The sequence below is a fragment of the Mirounga angustirostris genome, unplaced genomic scaffold, assembly GCF_029215605.1.
Source record: "Mirounga angustirostris isolate CCGP_5_RB_7025 unplaced genomic scaffold, mMirAng1.0.hap1 SCAF_1, whole genome shotgun sequence".
NCBI classification, from domain to species: domain Eukaryota; kingdom Metazoa; phylum Chordata; class Mammalia; order Carnivora; family Phocidae; genus Mirounga; species Mirounga angustirostris.
This window is the reverse complement of record NW_026991709.1, coordinates 12,833,129-12,847,494: the sequence shown is the minus strand read 5'-3', so window position 1 is coordinate 12,847,494 and position 14,366 is coordinate 12,833,129. Positions and strand designations below refer to the sequence as shown.

The following is a 14,366-nucleotide window of genomic DNA, read 5'->3' as shown; positions in this document are numbered from 1 at the left end:
GCTCGAGGTCCTGTCTGCTCTCGAGAGGCTAGTCTCTGCCAAGGACACGAGTCCTCCCCTCGAGGTGGGGAGCAGCGTCTTGGCGAATCTTGCTGCTGGAGATGGGCGGGGGGGGGGGGGCAGTGGCCGGCCCAGCGCCCCGGGAAGCCTGCCGTCAGCAGGTAGAACACACCCCCCCCTCCGCTTGCCACCAGAGCTCCAGCCCGTGGTGGCTCCGGGACAGGAAGAGGAGTGGGGCCACTGGAGGGCGAGGGCAGGGCGAGTCCCTCACGTCACTCTAACTCAGGGCCAGCACACTGCATGTCCTCCAACTAGGGGGACGGCATTCTATAGACCAAAAGCCAAGCAGGGCAGGATTTCTAGGCCACTCTGGCTGCCCAGGCAGTCTGGGAGAGGAACTGAGCTCAGGCACCAGGGTCTGTGGGTATGAGGGGATGGGGCTTCAGACCAGAGCTGTCGTAGAAAAGCAGTCAGGACGACCGGTGGTCATTGAGCCCGACACCATCGTCAGCTGTGGGGGAAGCCTGGCACCCGGACAGCTGCAGGCTGAGCCCACAAGGGGCAACTGCGTCTGTTACCAGGGCCTGCATTCGTTCTCAGGAAAAGCCCAGAAATTACCGAAGAACTGGTTCAGCTTCCAAGTTAGACAGGCTTGCCAGCCGGCTTCCACCACGGCTGTAGCCTGTATTAAAGCAAGGCCAGTGAGGCGTTGGCCAGGAGGCGGACTTTACCTGGGAGGCTGGGCGCCGATGGATGGAGGGGCTGCGGGTCCCCCAGGGGCCACCAGGAGGGCGGTGAGCGGCGGGCAGCCTCGAGCGGCCTCTAGCGGCCAAGCTTCGCGGCGCACGCAGGACTCGCAGGGAGAGAGGGCTCTTCCATTTCCTCCCCCACAGCAGCGGTGGTGAGAACAGGAAACAAAGAAATCCAGAAGAAAAAAATGTCATTCCATCTTTAGTACGCAAAGAAAAACCTCAGATACTAAATAGTTGTTCTCAAATAAAAATAATTTAGGCTGATTCTTTTGAGGGTGTATTTATTAAGTTCTAAGACCTTGAATAATTTTTCATTGAAACATTCAAATGGAAAGAAAAACTAGGAAAACTAGAAATGCAACATCTTTCACAGAGGGCTGCAGGCACTCTTACTGTTACTATTATTATTCTTTTAAATTTGTATTATTTGCCTAAATGAAAGGCTAGTATTTCTGACAGCGTCATCAGCCGGTTAACTTCATCTTGGCCTCCACTTGATGTCTTTTACTCCGTGGAAATGTCTCTTCAAAGCGGTGTTATCTGCCCACGGAGAATTTAAACAGGAGTCATCGTCATTTTCTTCCAATTTCTGGAAATAAAAATGTCTCACTCAGGAAGGCATTTCTGGAAAAGTGTTTTGCAACATCAACAGACTGAAGAAAGAACCCCCGAGTCCAAACTCCCACTCCCTGCCTGCCCAGAGGAAGCTTCCAGACTTGGCTGCAGGTGGGCCACCAGGCAGGGTCCCCACGGCGCAGGAGAGAACGGAGCTCCAGCAATGCCCCCCACCCCACATCCTGCAAGACTCGCCGCCCCCCAAAGTGCCCTGCACGCTTGGGTGGGGCACGGGGGCCCCCTGGTGCCGGCTCTGTGGAAAACCTTCTGTCGATCCCGGTACCTTGAGCTCCTCTTGTCTTCTGTGATAATACAGCATCAGCTGTTTCTGCTCCTCACTGCTGATCACGGGTTCCCGGGCGGGAGCTCCCTGTCCCCTCTGAAAAGATGCGGGCAGAGCAGTCTGTGGGTTAGAGCCTTCCTCCAGGGGCAGTCCAGGAGGTAACAGTGAGTGCTTCCAACTGCCTTTGCCCACAGCTACCCAGGTGACCCATTCTGACCATCACTCGAAGGCCTGGGCTCCAGCAGCCCCTTGCCCAGGGCCCTTGGGGGGAGGGAGACCAGGGGGTGGGCAGTGCTGTTGGTCACGGCCATCCCCCCGTCGGCCACTGCAGGTCCAGTGGGGAGAGGAGGGAGATAATCATGGAGGACGCTGTGTTCTCGAAATCACAGAGAAACGACTGTGACAGAGCACCTTGGGGAGACACAGCCCTATGCTACCTCCATCTGTAAAGCCTTCTGGCATATCCTCCTTGTTTACAGAGTATCAGTACTTTGAAAACTTGAAATCCGTGCTCTAGGCTGTAGTTTTCATTTCAAGAAACATTTTCAGTTACTTGTAGCCCATTTCTAAAGTTGAAATCAACATGGCTTACCTACCCCCCAACTCCCCACCCCGCCATTAAAACAAACTCCAGATAGTGTCAATCAAGCCATATGTTCTAGTTTCTGCTGGTACATAAAGAGGATAGTTTTACTTTAAGCCTGGACTACTGGCACTAAAGTATTTGCAACAAGGACGTTAAGTCAGATTTATTCTAAATTTTTATCGGTTGGAAAATAATTAAAAAATTGTGACATGTTAAAGCAAAAGTACTTACTTGCTGAATCTTGACGATAATTTTGGTTTTTTCATTTTTGCCCACATAGTCTGAAAGCTTCTTTGTTCTTCTCAGCTCCTTGGCTGCCCACCACAGTTGGGCCTCCGATTCTTCAATGACACTCAGCCCTGCCTGGGGCCACGGTAAGAACTGGCTCTAAGGTTTATCGGGACACTGCTCCCAGTGTGTGATCCTACCCCCGGTTCACCGAGCCTGGCTGGTGCCCACCCCATCCCCCACCAGTATGGGGCAGGTTCTGCCATCTCTACCCCCTCCACCTCCTCTCCCCACATCGGGAAGAACCAACCCCTCCAACGAGTCAAAGACCTTGCTCATTTTTTTTTTTGGAAGAGCGAGAGAAAGAGGGAGAGAGAATCCCAAGCAGGCTCCACACTGAGCGGAGCCTGACATGGGGCTTGATCTCATGACCCTGAGGATCATGATCTGAGCCGAAATCAAGAGTTGGACACTTAATCAACGGAGTCACCCAGGCGCTCCGCCCTTGCTCATTTTAATGCCTTCCCTGTTAGTTTCAACTCACGACCGACTCAGTTAATTTCTTGTTCTGGGAAGTGAGGAGTATCTGGTATCATCTGTACCCTTCTCTACAAGGTCCTTCTCAGATGGAATTTCAGGATCCTGCCAGGAAAGAACACTGGAATCCTGCTGGGTTTTAAATATAGGCATAATGAGGCTGTTTGTTTGCTTCTGCATATCCACCTATTTAAGATGGCTCAGAGCCACAGATACTGCCCAATAGGATAAGGAATAAATGAGAAAAACAAGGGAAAACAGAACATAAAAGTAGGGGGTTGCCTGGGTGGCTCAGTCGTTAAGCGTCTGCCTTCGGCTCAGGTCATGATCCCAGGGTCCTGGGATCGAGTCCTGCATCGGGCTCCCTGCTCCGCAGGAAGCATGCTTCTCCCTCTGCCCCTCCCCACTGTTTGTGTTCCCTCTCTCGCTGCTCGCTGTCTCTCTCTGTCAAATAAATAAAGCCTTTAAAAAAAAAAAGAACATAAAGGTAGGAAAATAACATGAAGCAAAAGGTTAAGGCCAGAACACAAAATTCCATGCAAAGGGACCAATACATTTTGGGTAGAAATAGGCACAAATTAGGTTTCTGGCTTCCCAGTGGCCAAAGAAAATGGGAATATTTTCAGTTCCTCCTGATGGGCAGCCTCACAAACCTTCCTGCCTGCCCCTCTGGGTGCCCTCACCCAGCAGCGCTACCTTCGGGGTCCTCCCTTAAGCTCAGGACTCCGCCCCGAGGCACAGGAAGCATGGTGCAAAGCCATGTGTGGAGCAAAAGGCCACATCCAGGGGCAGAGGGCCAAATCAGAGGTGACCCACCTTACAGAATGCCCACGAGCCGCATACCTGAGTTCCAGACAAATCTTCCTTGTTTTCAAATTCCATCCGGATGGGATCGTAGGGCGGCAGCCCCATGGGATAAACAATCATCACTGCACCCCGAAGCTGGTCCAAGGCGTCTTTCACCATCTCCATGGTAACGCAGACTCCAGCTTCCACTTGCTTCTAAAAGGGCAAGGACAGGCATCACTATTTACAGTGGGGCTAACCCATTCAATAAATACCAAGTTCTCGTACAAGACTCTCACCAGGTACTGCCCGAGCCACTACGTCTACCCCCGGGGCGTCTGTGTGCCCACCACGGTCTAGACCGTAAGGCAGACTGAGCGGGGCTGAGAGGACACTCAGCACAGCACAGACCGAGGGGGTCAGGCAACGTCTCGGGGGAAGGTGGCCCGGGTGGTGAGTGACAGGGCCGAGATGGGAACAGGGTGCTCCAGGACCAGCAGAAGCAAAGAGCACCAGTGGGCGAGCACTGCGGGCCGCTCTGCTGGGAGCGGGCAGGCGATGGCAGCTAGCGTTGGACAGGGAGCCGGGGCTCGCGCTGGAAGGGCCACGGAAGCCAGGCTGGGGAGTCTGCACCGAGCACAGTACAAGGCCAGGGAGAGCAGGAGGCAGGCTCAGGGGAGAGCAGAGGGGTGCTGATACAGTGGGGAATACATCTCCTTGTCCCCTGCTCCTGGCACAGCGCTTCAAAATCCCCAGGAATTTCCTGAGTGGTAGGAATATCTGTTGTTATTCATAATGAGCCCCTTTGGACCGCCCTGAGTTTATGCTAACGAGGTGACCCGCCTGGGACCTCCTGTCAAGGGGGAGGCTGGTCACCCCAGGGAGACCAAGCTGGGGTTGGAACTTCCAGGGAGAAGGCAGGGGGCTGGAGAGGAGTTAAATCATGTGGCCAATCATTTAATCACTCATGTCCACGTAATGACACCCTGCTAAAAATTCTGGGTAGTGAGCCCAGTGGAGCTTCCTGGTTGAACACACTGATGTTTGAAGATGGGTGCCTGGAACCTCAGGAGGAGGGCGTGGCAGCTCTGCAAGCTGCCCTGCCGCCCCCCACCCCCCACCCCCCGACCTTGCCCTAAGTCTCTTCTGTCTGGTGGTTTCTTTGAGTTGCATCCTTTATAACGAAATGATAATAGTAAGTATAGCACTTGCAGTGTGTTCCGTGAGTTGTTCTAGCAAACTGGTGAACCTGGAAGGGGGTCTCGGGAACCTCCAAATGTGGAGCCAGGACAGAAGCGTGGGTGGCCTGGTGTCTGAAGGGAGGGGGTCCTTGCGGGGGCCTTGTCCTTTCACTTGTGGGGTCTGTGCCAATCCCAGGTAGTTAGTGTCGAACCTGAACTCAGGCCACCCTGCTGGTGTCTAAAAGGCCTGAAAGAAAGCGGTGGCTGAGGCTATGGAAGGAGTGGGGTTGGAGAGGCATCGTGGGACAGATGGTACAGGACCCAAGCTGAGGCTTGGGGGTGGCGGCAGGGAGGGCTACAGCCCGTGTGATCCGAGGCACCGGGGGCTCTGCTGACACAAGGAGGAAGTCAGCGGGAGGTGTTTCTTCCTGGGTCCAGAGCACAGGGAGAGGCGCGAGGAATCAATGAGCTCTCGGGTCTAGGAAAATTGAGATGAAGTCCTGACTGGCAGGCTTTCAGGTAGAACCATCTAGGAACCAGGAAGAAACTCAGGTGCAACGAAGGCAGGTGTCAGGGGGAGGAGGCAGATCTGAGTTAACTGCAGAGGTAAGTATGCATCTGGCAGAGGAGGGAAAACACTGGGGGAAGAGCTGAAAGGAGAAGCGGGCCAAGGAGAAAGCACTCTGATTAATAGCAAATGTAAGGGCAAGGGCGCTCAGGGAGCTGGGAAGGAACAGGAAGACAGGAGGATCTCCCATGTGCTCAAAGGCCAGAGTCAGACAGGAAAAGCCTCAGATCTGCGGGTCAGGGGGTCACCAGTGGCCCCGAGACGGCCAACGCTGTGGGGGAAGTAAACAGAGGCGGGGTTCTGAGAAACCCGGGGCACCTCAGCTTTGGGAAGCTTACTGGGAGGGAAAGGCGGGCGACTGGGTGCTGTGAGGGTGAAGCTGCAGAGAACTGATTTCCAGGGAAGGAAAGAGGCCCGAGTGCATTAACAGGGTAGACGCAGCCCACGGGAGGGGAGACACTGGGCATTACCCCCGTCCTGGGTTTCTAGAAGGTGGGGATCCAGACAAGCTGCAGTGGGAGCAGCAGTAGAAAGGGGAGAGAGCCGGGGGACGAGACACACGGGTCAATTCGAGTCTCCAGGGACGGACGAGGGGGTGGCAGGAAGAGAAGACCTGCGGGAGGGACAGAGAAGCGAGGGCTCCTGCCCGACAGCCCTGACCTCTCTGCCAAGCAGGAAGCAAAGCTGCCCACGGACACAGGCCATTCGGAGCCTCAGAGCCTGGGGCCTCCTGCCCACAGAGAGCCAGCCAGGGCCCAGCTGGACGAGGAGGTGAGTTGGGAAAGTGGGGCTAGAGGGACTCCACAGCAGGGCAGGATGGAAGGTCCTGCACTAAGGGGGACACATCGCAGCTCACATCTGGGCTGGGACCTTTCTGGGTAACAGCGTTATAATGGCACTGAGTGGTAGATGAGTAACACGGAAGGAGAAGATCCCTGCTCCTGAGAAAATGCAGGCCGTCCTATAGTGTGGACACCCAGGTCCCAGAGAGGGGTGAGGACAGGTGGGATCTGTGTCCTGAGGGAGGAAGGCGGACCGTTCGCTGGGTGCCCAGACTGAAACTCCCGAAAGCTAGGTTCTCATCTGTGAACTGAAGGGTGTTATTCCTGCCTCACCTACTCCCAGGGGCTCATGAGACCGTTTCCTGACCCAAATCCCCATAAAACACATCAGGTCTTCCCAGGAGAGACCTATGCCGAAGGATCGGTGAGAAGAGCTCTCAGATATGGGGTCACGTGAGGGAAGGCTTCTGCAGGGAGGGTGTCACCTGCGCCACCAATACCAAGTGGTGGGGTGCCAGAGTCATTTTCTGTAAAAGCTCCTCCAAAGGCCAAGGGCAGCGAACCCCGGCCAGGGAGCAACTATGGTGTGGCCTCAGGACAACAGACACCCCAACAGTCTCTCGCTCTCCGCAGAGGGGCGTCCCAGGGAACGGGGCTGCAGAGACACAGTCGTCTCATTCCCCGGGAGCCACCTCGTCTGGATGTTCCACCATCTTTCACTCTCCCCATAACCAACCTCCCACCACGGGACTCGAACCCTTGGAACACCAGACCCACAGTGCTAAGTGCCCCCACAGGGCAGGGTCTGGTGAGGGGACAGCAACCCGCACTGCATGTCTGGCAGACGGCGTAGAAAGGGCCCTAGGCGAGAAGTTGGGCCTGCTGCTCGGGGGCTCAGCAACTTGGGCCAGTCATGGCAGCGGAGGACTGGAACCCCTGGAAACCTCTCTGTAAACTAGGAGAGAATTGCATAAACATATCCCCAGGCAAAGGGAAGAGGGGAGACAAGTGCCCAGAACCAGTCTGGGGAGGGAAGGGTGCAGAGCCACGCCCAGGCTACTGTTTTCCTAACTCGTCCTGACAGGCGCTAGTTTGACCAGGTGTTAATAGTTATTATCATTAGCAATACTTTAATTAAAAAAAAAAAAAAAAAAACAGGGCGCCTGAGTGGCTCAGTTGGTTAAGTGACTGCCTTCAGCTCAGGTCATGATCCTGGAGTCCCAGGATCGAGTCCCGCGTCGGGCTCCCTGCTCGGCAGGGAGTCTGCTTCTCCCTCTGACCCTCCCCCCTCTCATGCTCTCTCTGTCTCTATCTCATTCTCTCTCAAATAAATAAATAAAATCTTTAAAAAAAAAAAAAAAAAACCCAAACAAACAAACCATTCTAGGGTCAAATGCATTTTGCTGGACTGAACCAAAGCCTTCCTTGTAGGACTTCACAGAGCCTTTGCTGTATTAACAAGCATAGAAGGGCAGTCTTTCCTGAAGCACTTAAAGAGGATTAGTTAGGAGCTTGCAGAATTCAGGACATAGTGGTTTAGAAGTAGCAGTTTTGCCCAGGGAATCAGGAGGAGGAGAACAGAAAAACCCCGGCACAAACAGCTATCAACTGTGAAGGCCTGGGGGAGGGGGTGGGAGCAATGACCAGGTCAACACATAAAGCGACTGAAAACCCAACTCTTCAAACAGCCTTAAATCCTTTTCCTCCAGATTCACAGTATCTGTCAACCATAGGACTTACGCTTCTCTGTCTATGAAACAGTTTTTGTATTATCAGGACGATCACAAAAAAGTAACTCCTATCAGCACGTACTAGGTCAATCAAATATCCACAGAGCTAATCCAGGCCCACAATGTTTACGTTTCACTTTGCTAAGCTCCTCAGACATCTCGCAGGCGCCGATCGGCACTCACACAGGCCGGGCACAGTCTCTGCCTGACCTGCGCAAACCGGGAGGACACTGTCACCATTATGGAAAGGAAAAGTGAGGGGCCACCCCAAGCATGCTGCTCTCCCTTGACTCTGGAAGGCCAAAAAAATAGAAAAGGCCGGTCTGCGGAGAATTCTGGAAGCCAGACGTGGAGTTGGTTATTTCAAAGGACAGACTATAGGGCATCATTTCAAAAGCTAACCTTGGATGTTATTGCTTTGGCCTCTTCTATAGTCTTCTTTAAAACTTGCTTCATTTTTTCATTTGGAGCTATGAAAATAAAACAGGGAAGAGGGAGAGAAATGGCCATCTTTAAAACTCTTCTTGCATGTCCTAACCCCACTCCTGGCTGAGTCGGGGAGCAGGGAGATGAGAGAAGGACCCACATGGAACTCAGGCGAGGGACACGGTAGAGAGCTGGCTGTGAGAAGTCACGTAAGACTCTCTCAAAGCTTAACTTCTTAATGAAGAAAAGTATGGCTTAGACACTGAAAATGCTAGAAACATAAAGCTGTGTTAGAACAGAAAGGGCTAATTTAAGACAATACTGGTTGAAAGATGAATTACGAACCATTAACTGGTTTTTATGAGATACTCTTATTTTTCTCATTGATGCAGTTCCTTCTAAAAAGCAAAGGACCTCTCCAAATTGACGAGTCTATGTATGAAAAGATGTGGAAGACAGCCAGCCATTTTCCAGGCTAAAATTCAATGGAAATACTACTAAAAATTCCTATTATCTTCAAAAATAATTTTTGAGCCTATAAAGTCCTTGTAGGGACACTTTTGTATTTCTTTTGCTCCTAACAGTGTTTTAGGGGCACAGCAGACACTTAGGTGTTTGTTCAGTGATCAATCAGAGTCTTTTAAATGGAGCTTTTTCTGCAATTTAAAAGGGATAAGCTATCCGAATGGGTTACCATCTGTTCTTCTTGAAATTCCACCCGATCAAGCATACACTAAAGGGGGGAACACTTTCAGAATGCTCTGACATGCACTGGGCTACTGGCCCTACCCCCCCAGAGAGGCATGCCCTCCATTCAAGTGGAGACCCGTGGGCCGAAGTTAATCTCCTTCTTTCTCAAGGAATCAATAAAGAAAGCCCAGTACCTGCAAACCATAACAGAACAGAACCTTCAATGCATTTGCAATCATTTCCCCCCAAAACGATTAGGTTGAACCATACGAGAAAGTGCCAATTTTCACCATCTGTTACCTACAAATATGGCAGCTTCAGGTGGTTCACCTAACATATTTAAGAGCTAGCAGCATCTTAGTAAGAGCAAGAAGACAGATGCTTCCTCTACCCGCCCCATTCATTCCGGATTTGCACTGCACCACAAGGAGGTACAAAGTGCAGCATTTCATTGGTTCGTATAGAAAACTGAGGTCAATGTTTTCAGGGAAAGAGCCTCTTGCGTACTTGCTACTGTACTCAGGCGTGCACACAGAAGACACATGCTGGATTACCTTGCCCGTTCCTTCGGCCAATGTCATCCTTTTTAAATACTGAGCCCCCACTGGGTACACACTTTTCACCCCATTCGTCCCTCAATTTCAGTTCTTCGATCTGGTCATCGGTCAGTCCTTGCATATTAGGAGGGAGAAATATGCCGTGTTCTGCTAATTCTTCCATTTCTTAAAAATAAGAGAAAGTGAGGCAATATGTATCATGATCATCATCACAACACTTTCTATCCTCATTGAAATGTAAGCTCCCTAGAGCTTAGGGGCCTTGCCCATCGGCTCCCTATTTTATTTAACAAACACTTAGATGCCACTTGGTTTGGGCCAGGCCTGTCCCTGACCTCTGACAAATGGTGTAATTTCATGGGGCCTTTATTATCTTTGTATCTTTATTATCTCTCCCCACCAGACTAAATATCTGGGGGAAGGGGCTGGTCTCAGTCATCCTTGTCTCTGGCAGGCACAGCACTGGCGCCTGCCTGAATCACAGCCCCAATCAGTTCAGTGGGGGCTGCAGAACACACGAATGAGTCACTAACATGACTATTCACATTTGGCACCATGTTTTCAATTGATAATTTTATAGAAAAAGAAATTGGGAGTCCCTTTTCTCCCCAAATGCTTTAATTAAAAAAAAAAAAAAGGAATACTGACCTTGTTTTGAAATCAGTAAATTTTACTAAGAAACTTTATGTCTGCCTCATAAAGGCAGAAACCATAACCCTTAAGGAATTCTCCATGGCACAAAAATCACGTATTATAGAAACAGTAACATTCTAGACCACATCTGGAGTATCCTGTCAACTGCTGTGCTGTGTGTAGCTAATGTGGTAGCTACTAGCCCCACTTGACTCTTTACATTTAAACTAAAATGAAATACAATTGGGGCGCCTGGGTGCCTGGGTCTGTTGGGCATCTGCCTTCAGCTGAGCTCATGATCCCAGGCCTGGGATGGAGACCCTCACTGGGCTCCATGCTCAGCGGGGACTCTGCTTCTCCCTTTCTCTCTCCCTCTGCCCCCTTCCCCCTGCTCATGCTCTCTCTCTCTCAAATAAATAAATAAAATCTTTTAAAAAAATACAATTAAAAACGCATATCCTGGGTCGTGTTCAACTAGTGGGTGCCTTACTGGACACACAAATAGGGAACACCTCCTCCCGGCAGAAAGTCCCCAGAGAGCGCTGCTCTAATCATTGACAGAGTGACCAAACGCTGTAACATGAGAAAAAAGGCTTGTGTTCCCTGAAGAAGGGCAAGGAACACCAAGACCCTCAGCTGGTCTTTCCATCCTCGGGGCACTGTCCTAAATCAGGTGCTCCCCCTTAGAAGTGAATTCATTTTTTTTTTTTTTTAAAGCAGGCTCCATGCTCAGCGGGGAGCCCCGTGCGGGGCTTGAACTCACAACCCTGAGATCAAGACCTGAGCTGAGATCGAGTTGGACACTTAACCGACTGAGCCACCCAGGCGCCCCCGAATTCACCTTCTGAAAAGGGCCAGGGGCCGTCCCACCTCTCCCACCTGCTCTATTCCACTACACCTGCTCTGCGGCCCAGTGTTGCGGCGCCCGCGGGTTATTCCCTCTCGCGGGCTATTTCGCACTCGGCCTCGCCCGCCCGCCGGGTGCCGGCGTCTCCACGCGCTCCGCTGGCTCTTCAGGCATCTCCGGGAAACCTCGCTGTCCCCCTCCAAGCCCGCCAGCCTCACGTCTTTGCAAATCTTCGCAAACCTGACCCTCCCCCACGCCCAGCCGACCCGAGAAAAGTCCTGCGGCTCCCGCCCCACTTCCCCATCCGGATGACCCGTTCCTCCTCCCCTCCCGGACCCGCCCCGGCTCGGGCTCCACGGTCCCGGCCGCAAACTCGCCGCGCCGCCGGGCAGCACCTGAGCAGACGCGCTGCACCTTGAGCCGAGCGTTGTAGACCCGGGCCACCTGCACCGTGAGCTCCTCCAGCTCTGTGCTCCCCGGCGTCTGCAGCAGGAACTGGCTCTCGTCGCCCCGTTTCACGTGCAGCAGAACCATGGCGGCCCCGGAGACCCCGCCGAGGCGGCGAGGAGGCCCGGGAGGCGCGGCCCACCGTAACCCGAGGGCGAGCTGCTGCTTAGAGACGGAACTCGGGTTTCGGGCGCCAGCGATGCAGGAACGGGGCGGGGGGGGGGCACTCGCTCCCGGAAGTGGCTGTTGCCAGGAGCAACAAAGAAACACAGGGGGCCCCAGCTCCAGTCAGAAGCCTAAGGTGGTTAAGCCGCAGTGCGAGAGGCCCGGCAATGCGCTCCCGGAAGCAGGTGCTGCCGGGCAACGATCCACACAGTCCGAGAGGGCCGCGGTCCAGGCCGGCACCCTGCCCCGCGGGATTCGCCGAGCTTCGCTCCCGGAAGTGCCTGTTGTCTGGGCGACCGCCCAACACAGCCCAAGCCGCCGGAGGGGAGCGCGGAACGCCCCTTCGACTCGCCTGGGCCCGAGGTTCCACCCAGGGAGATGGGTGGGGTGGGAGAAGCCTTTTAGGTCGGATTGGTGGGGTGGTGGGCACCTCCAGGCCCCGAGCCCCGCAGCAGGCTCCCCGCCGCCGCTCCGAGTCTCAGCGGCGTTCCCGCCGCCTGCAGTCACCACTTCCGGAAGTGCTTCCCGCTGTTTCCGGTCTGGAGAAGTTCCGGGAGGTGCGCGCGGGTTGCTGGGTATGAGCGCCGAGGGGCAGGAGAAAGTGGTGGCGGTGCTCTGTGCGGGCTGATTCCGAGTCGGGTATCTAGGGAGGCTGAAGCGGCTGCCGCCGGGCGACCGCCCGCAAACTCTCCAGCCAGCCACCGCTGAACAGATTCTTATTGAACAGGCGCTGTTTCTTCCAGGTGTCGGTGACCCCGCGGCGCGTCCAGGGTCACTGCTGTCATGCAGTGGAAGTGACAAAGAGACAAAATACGGGGACGAGGCAAATTCAAATAGAAGTCTAAAGAAAACCAAATAGGGCGATTGGCTTTTTAGACTGGATGGCCAAGGAGTGCCTTGGGGAAGGTGACATTTGCACTGAGCCCTTGATAACAAGGTGCCACCGAAGCTCTAAGGTCCTGCAAGACCTCTACCCCCGGTTACCTCCTTCGGCTGTTGCCAAATACAAATTGATTTGAATGTTGCAAGCACTCGCTACTTTGTATTCCTGAAACTTTGGCTCTCACCGTGGAAACTTCATCCCTGGGGTTCGGGGGCAGAGCGCATGGTGTGTGACTGCAGGCCTGGAAATGCCCAAAGCCAATCCAGGGCCTCATATGAAGACAGTTAGGCTGATCCTGGACAGACAGGGTATGGAGCCCAGGGAGCAGATGTGTTTTCATCTCTAGTATTGGGGCAGGGAGCACCCAGACCGTGGAACACGCAGTACTGGTCAGAATGGCAAATGTCTCTCTCCCCAGAGGGGGAAGGGGGCCTCCTGAGTTCTCTGAGCTCCTCACTGCTGGCCATAAGGTCATCCCTCTGTTTATCCTGAATACATTCTGTATTCATCGAGCCAACTACTGCTTAAAACTTGGGTGGACAGTGTATTTTGCCTTGTGAGAACCATTTATCCACAAACTCCTGTATTACAGGGTCTCTGGGTATAACTTTTAATATTAATGGAAAGTGTGGAAAACTCATGTACTGGCCATCCACTTTGTTTAACTATGTAGTTTATTAATCATTTGGTAGAAAATCTGCCAAATCTCCACAGAACAAGCCCTTGCAGTATCTTTAATCTTTGTCAGCACTGATTTTTGCCTTTGTAGTCCTGCTAAAGTTTAATTTTTTTTATTACATTCATTTCAGTGTTCTCTTATGGTCTTTTTTCTTCTCATCCAGGCCATGCCTCACAAATTTGTATGTAGCTTTTTCTTAGTGTTGTTTCAGTGGTCATAAATTGTGCCAAAGCCTCATCTTGCCATCACTCAAGTGAGTTCTGAATTTTCAGACAAAAGGTGAGATTTGTGTGTTCCTGTGCAGTTTGGCAACTTTTCTCTGAATATTTTAGGTACCGTTGCCTTTCTAGGGTAAAGGGCATCTTCGACCATTTGTATCTAATGAAGCAATCCATTAGTGATGAACGCTCTGGTCTAGATAATTAATATGTCATTCATGATGGCTGCTAGATATCAGGCAGCCAGGGAGGAAAAGAACAAATTTTTAGTCTATTGAAAAAAAGAATTTTTTTTTTCAAAAAGCCCTAACATGTTAAAGATACAGTTAAAGTTCCCACACATCCTTCTCTGATTCCAATATCTTATTCCCCTTCTCTAAAGGTAACTACTATCCTGAGTTTCTCATTCCCATTTGCTGTTTTTCTACCATCAACACATGTACTTCTCCCTAAAGAATAGAGGATATTGTTTTGCATGTTTTCAATTTTATATAAATGATGTCATACTGTATTTTTTTTAAAGATTTTTTTAATTTATTCATTCAAGACACAGAGATACAGAGAGAGAGAGAGAACATGAGCAGGGGGAGAAGCAGGGAGGGGGAGAAGCAGGCCCCCCGCTGAGCAGGAGCCCGATGCGGGTTTGATCCCAGGACCCTGGGATCATGACCTGAACTGAAGGCAGATGCTTAACCATCTGAGCCACCCAGGAGCCCCGATGTCATACTGTATTATTTTGTAACTTGCCATTGGCTCCATAATGACTAATTTTT

At 52.1% G+C, this 14,366-nt stretch overlaps 1 protein-coding gene across 3 annotated transcripts; it reads right to left on the bottom strand.

Annotated features, from left to right (window-relative positions):
* Positions 1–1,016: 1,016 nt before the first annotated feature.
* CFAP298 (cilia and flagella associated protein 298) lies at positions 1,017–12,331 on the bottom strand. 3 transcript variants are annotated; one of them, XM_045902550.3, is made up of 7 exons: positions 11,597–12,331; positions 9,719–9,886; positions 8,451–8,518; positions 3,845–4,003; positions 2,468–2,599; positions 1,651–1,746; positions 1,017–1,341 (listed from the first exon to the last, which is right to left on the bottom strand). In XM_045902550.3, exons 1-7 carry the CDS (start codon positions 11,733–11,735, stop codon positions 1,231–1,233), a joined length of 873 nt encoding a protein of 290 aa, XP_045758506.1. In that variant the 5' UTR covers positions 11,736–12,331; the 3' UTR covers positions 1,017–1,230. The 3 variants fall into 3 exon arrangements, with proteins under 3 accessions (XP_045758506.1, XP_054360084.1, XP_054360083.1); XM_054504109.2 differs by lacking the exon at positions 11,597–12,331 and adding an exon at positions 11,234–11,443; XM_054504108.2 differs by lacking the exon at positions 11,597–12,331 and adding an exon at positions 11,253–11,443.
* Between the last annotated feature and the right edge of the window lie 2,035 nt (positions 12,332–14,366).